Source organism: Aythya ferina (genome assembly GCF_964211825.1).
Source record: "Aythya ferina genome assembly, chromosome: Z".
NCBI lineage: Eukaryota > Metazoa > Chordata > Aves > Anseriformes > Anatidae > Aythya > Aythya ferina.
Window position 1 is genome coordinate 44,914,784 of NC_140299.1, and position 13,257 is coordinate 44,928,040.

At 35.0% G+C, this 13,257-nt stretch overlaps 1 protein-coding gene across 1 annotated transcript; it reads right to left on the reverse strand.

Annotated features, from left to right (window-relative positions):
* Nucleotides 1-880: 880 nt before the first annotated feature.
* On the reverse strand, nucleotides 881-10,961 carry LOC311427543 (protein FAM240C-like). Its single transcript, XM_084504980.1, has 3 exons — nucleotides 10,842-10,961; nucleotides 5,014-5,162; nucleotides 881-2,421 (listed from the first exon to the last, which is right to left on the reverse strand). Exons 2-3 carry the CDS (start codon nucleotides 5,157-5,159, stop codon nucleotides 2,289-2,291), a joined length of 279 nt encoding a protein of 92 aa, XP_084361106.1. The 5' UTR covers nucleotides 5,160-5,162; nucleotides 10,842-10,961; the 3' UTR covers nucleotides 881-2,288.
* Between the last annotated feature and the right edge of the window lie 2,296 nt (nucleotides 10,962-13,257).

Here is a 13,257-nt window from a genome sequence, read left to right on the forward strand (position 1 = left end):
GGCACTGCTGTTATGTGAAATACATGTGAGAATAAGTAAGCATGATTAATGCATACACATTTGAACAATTCACAGACAGTTATTTTTGACTAAGAGTGGGAGGATTTTACTCTTCCACACTTGTTATGTATACACTGTGCCCCTGCAGTGGATTTATCTGAAGTCCATTCACAACAGAAAATATTGCATGTGCTTGTTGAGATAAACAATGCCTGTGACACTCAGTGTGATGATAAAATCAGTATGATGCCACCTGCTTGCAGCGGAAGTGATTTCACACATCCTTCAACCCCCTCAGAGTTGTGGATGAAAAAACTCTTGCTCAAGGAGCCAGCATGGTTCTTGGGTATCCACTGGGGAGCACTGAAAATTACTTCCTGGGGACTGCATCTGCTTATGTGGTCTTTTTCCCGTACCTTGTATAAAATCAGTGATCACTTCATAAGTAATGTGATATGTTGCCATGAAAGTGTTCCTGACAATTAAAAATGTTGATTTTAAATGTAAAAGAAGAACAAATGCTTATGGGCCTTCTTTGCTTGGACTTTCTTCTCTTGTCACCCTGGCATAAAGTGGGGGTAAGCTGCACTGCTACAGGTGGCATCACAATGTTATGAAACAGTCATTAGAGGCTGGGGGGAGCAGTTCTAGTCCTTCTTCATTTCAATAGGCGCTGTCTATGTCCTTTAGCTACCACTGCAGAACAGCAAAGTAATGTGTTTTTGATGTATGTGGCAGCAGGTTCAGGTCCCGTTTGATCTTCTTCACCAGAGATAATGTTTACTTTGTGTCACAGTAAAAGAACTTTTTATACAATTTGTCAGAAATAAATGAACATAGCAGGAGATGAGCCCACAATGCCAAAAGCAGCTACACAGACTTTATTATTGTCCAGCATTTATTGTTTCTTTTTGGGCTACGTTTTATGAAAACAAACAAACTGATTTTGCATTCTATTCAGCTTCCAATAGACAAAGAAGACAAAAACAAAAACAAACAAACAAACAAACAAACAAAAAAACTTTGCAGAAGTTTTTAATTGTTTTTATTCTTTATCAAATAGCTTTTTTTTTTTTTTTTTTTTTTTTTTTTTTTTTGTGTGTGTGTTAAAGTACTCTTTTTTCTATGGGAGAATGTCGCTATGTAAAAGTGGGAACAGACTGTAAAACTCTGTGTTTTAATGAAATATTGTCTTAAAGGGATAAAAATAACATTTCCATGAGGTCAAAAAGGTTCAATTTTTGCTTTGTTTTAGAATTTATCAAATGAATTCATACCTACTTGTTCATTGTATACAATGATGAAAGGTTATAATTTCACCTAGATCAATATTGTTATAGAAAAATAGTTCAGACATATAACTGCATCAAAGAATAAAGAGTTAAGAAGTAAATGTTTTCATCCAAGGGATGTTTTGGTATTTACATACATAGACTCACAAGTAAACAGAGCACACTGTTATTATCCTATGTTTAGTTAGTACTTGCTGTATTTCACCTGACCTAGAAGGAGAAGCAATGCAGCAAGTATTTAGATTAGTGCAAACCAGGTATGGCAAACAATACCTTGCAGAACATTTCTGTGTTGTTGTGATGAACTGCCTTCTGTTTCAAACTCTCTTACCTACCCACTTACTCAGACATCTCTCAAACTAGTTCATGATAATGTCCGTAGTCTTTTTCATATCTATGCACCAAAGAAAAAAGCTTTACCTCTTTTCAATTAATGATTCAGATCTGGAAACTCTCCTATACATTGATCACAAAACCCTCATCCCTTCTTTTTCCTGATTCCATTTAAAAATGTATTTCCTCTTTTGTCCAGCTGACCAGACTAATCTTTAACCTGCTTTGCTGTGGCTCAAGACAGGCAAGGCAGATGACACCTGCATTAAGCCAGTCTGAGAGCTCTGTAAATGGAAATGTACAACTTTACTTGCAGCAAACTGAATGTATTATACCTATTAAACAAGAGATACACTTTCTGAGAAATATGTTTGTTGTCATTTGAAAATGCAGTTACATAATAAAGTCATCCTACTTTGGGGTAATAATATATCATGTGGGCTTACAGATTAGTGCTTCTCATCTCTCCCTCCATAGTATTCAAGAGATACTGTGGCCTTATTCTTGCACTGAATTTATGTAGGACTTTACTAGTAGCTCTAATAACTGGTCTGGAAAAGTACCAAAGTCTGAGCTGTTGCTTGTTCAGCAATGTAACTGGTTAATAGGGGCATGCAGAAGGTCAGAGTCAAGCCCAGGGCTTTTTGTATTTTCACAGTAACCTTAAGCAACTGTTTTATCTGGTGAGGGGAGAGCCTCAATAGACAGCAACGTCATCTGCTCTTTCTGCTTTTTCATGTGCGCCTGGACCTGTTTTGCTCGGCCTTCCAGCCTCTCAGTCCACTCATGGCGAAGCCTGCAAAGAGAGGACAAGTGCTCAGCAAGCACCAAGCCAAATCTTTCAAATACATCCAAAGCTTTTCAGCAGGGTTGAATCTTTCCCCTCTTTCATCACCACAGCACTTGTCCCATATTTATTTACCATCTACACATCTCTCCAGCTTACCAGATTGGGAATGCAGGGAAGAAAGAGATAGCACTGATGGTATCAGTGGGTGACATTGCTGGATTCCTAATGAGTCAAACAACTGCTGAAACACTGTCAGTGTGAAGGGCTGTTTTTTCTCTGGGGTATTCTCAAAGCTACGCTGTCTTTCTGATAAGGTCATTTAATGTAGAGATTAAAAATTACAATTAATGTCCTCACTGCAAATTTACTGTATAATGCTCTAGAGAAGAGCAAGCAGGAAATGAAATATGTCTATTTGGCTTTACTTTGAAACAACAACAACAACAAAACAAAATAAAAAAGGAGAAGATATAGACATTTGGAATCCAAAATCTCTGCAAACCTTGTATGTGTTTAATGAAAGGAATTGATGTCACATGCAAGAGAAGCTGCATAGCTGCAAGGCATAAGTTTAGTACAGAGAGAAGAGAAGATCACCAGGGACTACTACAAGATATGGTTGGTAGGGTCATTTTCCAAGGAAACGGCATTAGGGAGCACCTGACCCAGCAATGCTATAGGATTAGATGTCATATGGTAATGCCAAATGCATCATGGAATATATGTTGTTTTTGCTTGTTTGTTATATATATATATATGTATTTATATATTACATTTAATGTATTAAAAAGAACAGCAGCTAACGATTTTGTCTGAGAATAACTTAGCATTAGCTGTTTCACATGGATGCTTGCATTTGTCTGGCTTCTGAGTTTGACTGCAGATTGTGTTTCAAAACTTTTCCCATTTGGTCTGCCCTGTCTTGACTTCACTATTCTCTCATTAGTATAGTTAAGCCTCAAAAAGCAGTGCAATTAGTTAGTAAATGTTTGCCATTCAAAACACTGCTGTTTCTTGTTAACTACCAGCCTAGGTGTCACAGAGGGAGCACCTGCCTATTAAGAGCTGTTTAATTCTCCCAGGTGCCACTTACATGGGGTAGTGAACCTGTATATTTTGTAATGACAGTGTCTATTACCTACTGAATGTACTTTTTTTTTTTAAATTAGGGAACACTTGTGAACTGCTTGTGCTTGTGACCTTGAAGGAACTTGCTTGTGTCTATTAATTACCTGAAGTAATTAAGACCTCTTCAAAATTCTTTTGCTGCGTTTTTTTTTTTTTTTTTTTTCATTCAGACAGGATCATGTAAAAAATTGTAACATTTATAATTTTGTGGAATTAAAAATATTATTGACACAACCATAACTGGAATTTCTTTGTGATGTCTCCTTGTGGCAGTGGGGGGTTTTTGCTTGTTTTTGTTTTTGAAGCCATAGTGACAAAGATTTTCAGTGCAGCAGAACATTTTCATGGCTTTTCTTTCCAACAGCTTTATTATTTGGGTTTGGAAATATTACTGACCAGCTGGAGTAGGATACTGAGAACAGGCCTGTCCACATCTGATGATAATGGAACACATGGTGTACTTAGGTATTGATTTCCTCATCTTTAAGATGACGACAATAGCTTCCTCCTTAGGTGCCAGGGTCACAGTATCTGGATTTTTTAAAAAGATTCAGTCCTTTTCAAGTACATACTTGTTCTTTGAAATCAAGTTAATTTATATGAATGTGCCAGTTTTGAAGAAACTTATGCAGGAAAGACTTTGCCAACTTCAGGAGAAAATCCCATAAGAAAAACACAAGAGGGACATACATTTCTTATTCTGCTGCACTGTCCATTATTCAGGGGATTCACCTGGTGTGTCGGAGGCCCTAATTCAAATTTCTGAGGTGCGAAAGGTTAGGAAATATTTGAGGCAATCTACTACACCTGAGTGGAGTATTTATACTACAGCCGCAGCTTCTTCTGGGGGTGGTTGTGGTTTTATACTGTTTTCGCAAAATAAAATTTAAAAACTTAATAGCCTTTTTTATTTTGTTTACTTATTTATTTTCTGTTGTAGAGCAGGAATATTTATGAGATGTGTTTCATGGAATAGACAAACCTTATTGTACCATTTCTAGCTTTGGGCTTATATGATGTAAAAGACTGTCAAATACGATAAAGGTGCTATGGATCTGTTTATGCTACACATTAAATGGGTGGTTTAACTATTGCTTTAATGTGATACAATCTTATTTATTTACTGAAGCTGTACCAGTTCCAGGTAAAAATCCTGATATGTTCTAGCTGTCACAGACCATACTGCCAAGGTGCTTTATTTCTATGTGGCTATGCTCCAAGGCCTTTAAAGAATGTTCATGGGGTTCAGGGGTGAGAGGTGTCTGAGTTTCCATGCAGAAGAGCCATGGAAATATGAGACAAGCAGCTGTGAGAGGAAAAGTGCCAAAGACCCAGAACACAATCTGTGCTATGAATAAAGCACTACAATAATGGGTTACTTTTTTTTTTTTTTTTTTTTTTTTTTTTTTTTTTTTAAACACGTGATGATATGACTGCTCTCTTGGCCAAAAATTAAAAAATACCTCTTACTTGTTCAGTGCACTTTTCCTTAACCTAAGTTCTTCACCTTCTCGTTGTCTGGTATGCTCTTGGATGACTTTCTCCCAGAAGTTCTTCAGTCCTTCTGCATCATGACCACCTATCTTGTGGCGTCCAAAGTTGGTATGCTTGTTCATTATCTGAAAAACAATTTGGATGTCAAATCAGGAGCTGAACCTGAGGAAGACACTATTTTGCTTAGCCCCTTGCAATTTCTTTCCCACGAGGGGCTTTTAAAATAAAGTATGTTGTCTAAAGAGTATAGATAGCCCATGTTTACTCTGCCTTGTTGCAAAATTTTCATGCATTGAAACAGTCCTTGGGTGTTAGTTAAATGCCATACCTATTTTTTGGTACTGAGCAAAGACTACACATGGCAGTTTTCTGGAATATTGTGGAAAGCTTAATATGTGAGAGATTTTAAATGGTTTTGCAAGAACTTGGGAAAAATACTTTCAAATATAGTGAGTGAAGTTTAGATGAGCTGTTGTGAAGGGTTTTCTCTTTTTCTGTCTCCTGTAGTTTTAAAAGAGATCATAGATGGTTGTTATCCAAGGGAAATACTTTGCACTTAAATGATTACTACTATTAAATTATTTATTAAATTATTACTACTATTACTACTTCAAATGATATCAAACACAATATATGCCTGGAAATTATGAATCTGAAGTCGAAGCATACAAAGTACAAAGCTCTAGGGAGCTTGTTATGGGCTTGTTCTTTAATTTATCAAAATTTAAATTTAAATACTACTAAAAGTAGAGCTTGTTAGAATGTAGGGTTGAATTTCTCCAGTATATGAGAAAAAGGGCAGAAGTGAGGGGATTCTTTTCCTTGCTAAACATGTAGTATTCAAAAGTAGATGGTTTTAAAATGTTCAAATATATTAGATGCTTGCTGGTATGAACAAACATGCACTGGTTTTCAAATCTTAATGGTTCTTTGAAAGGTTAAGGTCTGTTGCATACTCCCAAAGGAAATTATCAGAAAAGTTGTATCATATGTTATACTTGTTGTTGGCCAAATATTTCTTTGGTAGGAAATTATATGAGGTACCAACAACTTCTTATTCTTCTACCCCAAGCAGGAAGCACAATCTCACAGAATCACTGAATCACAGAACCGTAGGGGTTGGAAGGGACCTCAAGAGATCTTTGGGTCCAACCCCCCTGCCAATGCATCACTCTCCTGCTATAACTCCCTCCAGAAAGTGGGAGGGTGGAAGAAAGAAACAAAACATGCTCCTAAGTTTTCTATAACTAGATCAGTACATAATTTGGGTATTGATATGGAATCCCTTTGGTTCTCTACATTTATCTATATTCTACTGTCACTAGCATTAGCTGATGAATTGTTGCCTTATAGACTCTGATATGTACTGGACAATTTGCTCAGCAGATATTGCCATACTATATGAAGTATACTTATGAAGTATTAATATGAAGTATTAAGAAGACTATGCTACTGTAGGCCAATGTGAGTAAACCTTTGATTTGTCCCATGTTGTAAACAGAAGATTAGAGAGAGTGTCAGACACAAAACAATCACAGCAGTATTGTGCAAGGTCTTCCTACCAAATACCGTACTTAAACTCCTGATGTTCTAAAAGGGCACAAAGTTGAGTTCTTGGGGTATTCCTAGACTAGATATTTAGATTTGGCTTAATATCCATTAAAACATTTTTTTTTTTTTAAAGAAAGATAAATAAAAACAAATAATTTCTACAAACTTGGTCCTAAGTCTAACCACATTGAAAAACTTGCTTAACAAAAAGAAAAATCTCTGCAACTTCCAGCTGCAGTATATACATATGTGTGTGTGTATATATATATATATTATTTATTTATTTATTTTTATTTATTTTTTTCCACAGATAATTCTGGTTGCTTAAACATAGCACAGTAAAATTTTAGTGTGGATTGGTTAGTATATATAACATAATCTTCTAATGGATGAAGCATCAGGTATGCTTGAATGGTTATGTTAGTGGTCACTGCAAGGTCAGCAAGAGAAGTAATATCACCAAACCAGTCAGATATTTTCATCTAAGGAAAACAGCAGTTTTCTTATGTTTCCTCTGCTGTGGACTGGGAATGATGTAGCACAGTGAGATATAGCATTATATGGCTATGGTTACAGCAGATTTACTAGCACCAATTCCTAAAAGTATTTTGTATATAAGTGATGTGAGAATGCAGGTAATCTTTTAATGATCTTTTAGCTCAATCTGAGGCACTAGAATAACAGTATTATTTAACGTTTGATCTTGCAGAATGTCATGGACATATTGGAACATGCCCTATATGCACCTTAATTCTATAGGCTTTGAAAATGTTACAATAAATGCTCTGGTAATAAGTAGTTACAGTGAGTGATGGAATATGATTATTTCATCATTCCTAGACTAGCAGGTCACTTGGGTCTTTGCACCATTTGAAGGATCTTCTATCAGTAGCAGCTGTCCACTTGACACTCCAGATAATTATACTGTTGCCACAGAAGCCGAGTGCAAGCTGCCAACAAACTGTCTGAGTAGGTTTGCCCTCCAAACCCTGTTATACTTTGCCTTGTGTAAGAGTCTGCCACAACACATTAACCTTTCATTAGAAATTAAGATTTTATGATTATTAAACTTCTAGTAGAATTTCTTCAAGTGATGCAAGGAGGGCCTCCAGTCTTTATCTTTACCTCTTTATCTGTTTTGGCTGTCTTGGATCTTGGCAGCTTCACTCAGAAGCACAAGTTATGGTCAGTCAGGTACCCCAAAAAGGAGGTACTTCTGCAAATGTTAGTCTGGTGTGTTTCTGGAAGATTTTGGAAGCCAAGGACTTTTGACTTAATAATCTTTCTTAGGAATATCAGTAACAGTGAATATTTCACATGGTATCTATCGCTGTGGTTCTGGCTAAGACAGATTCTTTATATAAGACTTTTGAAGACGATGCCATCTGGCATTATTAGCTTGCATCTCTCATACTGTGAAGTATGAAAACATCTTTTCTGTGAACCTCACGTTACAATATCTATGTATAGAAAGAGTAAAGGTCATGTACATTATGTAATACCTTCTTTTTTCTAATTGAATTATAATTAGGAACTTCCTTTCTGAGTAATCTTCCATTTGTTTTCTTCATATCAATCACTCTTTCTATTTTACTTCTCTATTTTTTATTGGTTCATTGAGTTTCTGTTTCCATTTAAATGTCCCAATAAAATAAATTGGAATTACACTGACATTTGTATTTAATACTGGCAAACCAGCTTGTTCTTATTTCCTTTACTCTGATAACTCAACGTTCAGAAACTATCAGGATGGTTAGATTTTCTTTGTAAGTCAAAAACACTCTTAGACTCTCTTGACTAACTGGAAAGTAAGCAAGAAAAATGGCTTCTCTCTCATCTCTATTTTAATTTCATATAACGAATTATTGTCATGAAGAAACTAAAGGAAAGTCGAGGAAGCATTTTTCTAGTTACTACTGGCAGGGTGATTTAAAATGTTTTCCCAATGATATGAAAGTAAAATAGGAAACAGTAACATTTCTGTGTTCTTAATGAATCATTCAGGAATCTTGGTGTGAGTGTCATTTATGACACTGAAAAATTTGCATATGAAACTTTCCATGATGTATTTCCTATGAAGAACTACTAGCATGTGTGTAATGGTAGTGCAAGGCAGAGTGTTACTAAACCTACTAAACTTACTACAAGTAAGATAGGTTGTGGGTTGTGGAGTCCAACCTGCTGATTTGAAGCATAATTGACTGATTTTACTATTTATTTATTTATTTATTTATTTATTTATTTATTTTTATAAAATAAAGTGATAAAACAGCATCTAATTAAAAATAAAATTAGGTCTTGGCAAAAGGAGCTTATATGTTAGGCAGCTCTGAAAGTCAACTGTCAGAAATATGTGTATGAGTGCATGAAACAGTTTGTTATACCATTGGTCCTTTACAGGAATATTTTATTTTTTTTGTGTTGCCAAATTGTTAGTTAGTAGAGAATGGCCATGCAGCAATTTGTAAGAGGGCTGTCACTTATGATACACAGATAGCATCTACATATAATACATTGGTTTAAATTCTTTGACCTGCTGCCCCAGAACATGTTTAAAGGAGATTCAAAGAATGAGTGAGTAGTACTTTTTCCTCATCAGTTCTCTCCTGTGTAAGGGAAATTGAATTTTGCTCCTAGCTGGGAGATAGCATATGTGGAGCACTGCCACAAAATTAATACAGAAGCAGCCAGTGGTACAATGTTCTGTCTTTTAAACTCTTTTGCAGACATGTGTTTTGGAAAAGTACTAAATTAGTATATTTCAAAATTCTCTGGTCTCAGTCCCTTCCTGGCCTGCATATTTTGAATTACCAGAATATCATACAACTTTGACTGAAGTACCAAGAAGAGATTAAACAAATATCTAATGCAAGGAATTTCTCTTCTCCACCTTCATAACCATCTTTTTACTTTGGAATCCTGCCAGAGACATTTTTAGGTTCAGAAATGACACTTGCTGTTTTGAATTAAAGTACTATTTTTAGTAAAGTTTAGGTAAAATAAACAAGGAAAAGGAGAAAGTCTTGTCTGAAATACTGGGAAGCATTTTTTAACCCACTTTTGGTCTTTCCCTTCAATGCATCATAAACTAGCTTTCATCTCCAATATTCAGTATTTTATGTAGATAAAAAACACTTGTTCATACAATGAGAATCTCTGAAAATCTTTTATTTTCAAGTGAAGAATATTTTAATGCATTGACAAAGCTGTTATCTAAACATGTTTTGAGAAAAAATGTCAAAGTAAATTTTAATCCAAAAGATTCATAACAAAAAAAAAAAAATCAATCAGTTTCAAAAATGAATGAACCTTATGTTTTCTTTCTTACTGGAAAATACTTTAGCCATCAAGATGAAATAATGTTTAAACATTTCTAATCTTTATTTTCAAAGTGTGTGCTGAGACAAGAATTTAACAAGAATTATTTTTTTACTGTATATATATATTTTAAAAATGTTTCCTTTCTAAAAGGTGGACATAGGGTAAATTTAAACACTTTCAATATATTAAGATTTCAACCAATTTTAACTTTGAACATGAACAACATAAACATTTGTGTTTCTGATTTTTTTTTTTTTTTTTGTCATTGTAAACAATTGAAAGGCTATCTTTGCCTTCAGGTGGAACAAGTCCCCAGGGTCATATCATGACCATAAGCTATTTTATCTTTGTTGGGCCACTAATTAATCTCTTATTCTTTTTGCCCTTCTCTGGGGTTTGTTTGCCTAAACATAGAGCATTTTCCAGTATTATTGAATTGTTATTACAGTACAGTTCCTGTGATAAAATCATGTTTATTTTTATTTATTTATTTATTTTTAAACAATAATTAAAAAATCTTTATTTTCTAAAAAGCCTTAAATTAATCTGCATCATTAGGATGAAAATCCCATATTGATTTTATGATTTTTTTTCATTCAGCTGAAGTATGTATGTTATTATAGAAGGTATAGTAATACCCCAAAACAACACAGAAACAAACAACAGGTTAATAATTGAAGTTAGGACTAGAGTAAGACAAAACAGGCAGGATAATTCTGAAAATTTATAATCAGACAGGTGCAGATTATCTTTCAATAAAATCTACCATAATACAAGGTCATGGAGGGAAAAAGAATAAAATGTTATGCAAATTCACACAATTTATCAAAAATAAAATAAATGTAAGTGCATGTATGTTTAGGTGAATTTAATAATCAAGATAGAAAGAGAAAATCTTATTTTGGCCAAAATACAAGAATATAAATGCTTACTTTGAGTGTATAGTAGCTTCCTCTTCTGTCAAAGTATGGATTTCTTGAGTGATTACCGAATACTGTCACTTTTACCTCTGGGTTCCCCTTTTCAAGAGGACTCCAACTGCCAGGAATAACTGATGAAATCTTTTCATCCGTCACTTATTTTTATTTGGGGGTGATGACATCTGCTATTATGGATTGGTTTAATGGCAGGGGCAAAAAACCCAAACCTACAGTCTCATTTTGTGAAGGCTTTAACACACCAAGTGGAATGGCCAGACAGTTACAGGGCACAAACTTTGAATGCCACATTTGATCTGCACCATAATTTTTGGCAGGTGCTGCTGATGTCATAAGTTGGCTCTGGAGAAACAGTTATTCTTTGACAAGTGCAGATCACTGGAACATATCTTCCATATGACTTGCAAAAAATCAGTACTGTCTCCTCCAAGGCAATTGATAGATCTGAAGAGAACATGTTGAATAACACAGCCTGTCTCAGATTGAACTACTGAGTGCCTGGCAGATAAATAGACTTTTTACCCACTTTTGAAGTGTTGTTCTGTAGGAGCACCAAGCAGGCTACATGACAGGATTCCAGCAAAGCTGTTAATGCTCTGAATAGCACAGGAATTTGAACTCAGCCTTCTGCTATCTGGAATTATAGAGTATACAATTTGTTATAGAATTTGGCACTTCCACTTTCTCGGACAGATTCTTCCTCCTTCCATTGGTACCACTGGATGAACAGAAAAGCACAGGGCAGTAAGGCATTGCTTACTCTGACAAATGGAGAGAAGATTGAAAGGGACCTCCTGATCCCAGATGCCATTGGCAACCTGACTGCATAATCCTTCTCTTAATTTACCAAGTTATGAAATGAATTTGGTAAATGAGTTAGTTGAAAGGAGTTATTCCAAGAATGTACCATTCTCATAAGGACTCTCTAATAGATTAATGCACACATCTAGTTCCCCTCATATTTTTTTTTCCCAACTGATAATCTCCATCTTATAACAGAAATCTTAATTAGATTCTAAATTCATGACATGTCTTTTTTGCCACTTTATTTCAGTCATTCATATCATCTGTTTCTTTTGTCTTTGATATACAGTCCCCTATGCTGATGACAACTTTTGTATCCTCTGGAAAATTTCTCTAACTCACTCCTTCATTTTATGCCAAATATCACCACTCAAAACAGTAGTAAGACTTTTAAGATGAATCCCATGGAATCCCACTTTTAACATTCTTGCAGAGAGGGAACTTTTGCTAAAAGATATTATCTGATTTTAGCCACTTCTTAATCACTTAGATGTCTTTTAATATTGTTCTCTGTTGTTTTATGCATACCTAATAATTTTCCTGTGACCTCATGTTAAATATTTTTCTGAGGTTTGCATTTTATCTGATCTACATTTATCTGCCCATGTTTATCTTAGTCTAATAGAAACAATGATGTAATGTGTCATGAGTGACTTTTGGCAAATCCTCTTCACATTTATTCCACCTTCCTTCAGGTCTTTAATCATTAAATCATCTAAAGTTTGTCTGAAAGCCTTAAATGATGTAAAATCAGACCAAAGTCTCTATCTGAAACGTAAGAGAATACAGCTCCACCAATAACACAGTAGGTTGTATTCCTATTCTCTTTCAATGACTAAGGTTTGGAAGAGATTAATACGTAGAGGTAATATCTTTTTTTTTTTTTTTTTTTTTTTTCAGATCAGATACTATAAGCTGAGAAAAAATTGCACAGTCTGAAAGAGAAGCATACTTTAAGCTGAATATTAGTTGAGTACAATTGCTTTAAGTTCAAACAGATACACATCAATGAGACCATCAGAGAGAAAAGTTAATTCTTCTGTAGGAGAAGTAGAAGATCGTGAGGGAGAGGTAATAAAAGTAACCTTATCTCTTACAATAAAGAGAAATTGATTATTTATCACTTGGTGGATGTAGTTACCATATGGGAAGAAATGAAGAGAAAGAAAGATAATGATCCATTAAGTATCCTTACTGAATCCGTAGTTTAGGTGCAAAATTATTTTTTTCCACCAGAAAGATACTCAGCACTACTACTGTTAGTGGAAGGTAGCTATGAAATGTAACACGAGGCCAGTAATTTACTGCTCTAGGACAGACTGCTCCATCTGACAGCTGATCCAGGACTGTAGGCAAATGCCCAAGTCACTGGTGATGATGTTGGACACTTACAGTCTTACAGTTTCTCCTCTTGGAGCTGCTCCACTTCATATAAATAATGAAATACTCTGGACTTGATAGACAGTCAATAGAATGCTTGTTTAATCTCCTGTATGACTCAAACTGTTTTTTTTTTTGTTTGTTTTGTTTTGTTTTTCACTATCCCATGCACTGAGTAGACTGCCTCACATTTTGCCTACTAGCAATTCCAAGACACGTGTTCTCA

Bases quoted from the DNA above. Each gene is read 5' to 3' on its own strand.
- LOC311427543 (XM_084504980.1), bottom strand. From the start codon at position 5,159: ATGAACAAGCATACCAACTTTGGACGCCACAAGATAGGTGGTCATGAT. The intron at 2,422-5,013 runs GTAAGAGGTATT...CTCTCTTTGCAG, and splicing joins AGGAAAAGTGCACTGAACAA to GCTTCGCCATGAGTGGACTG.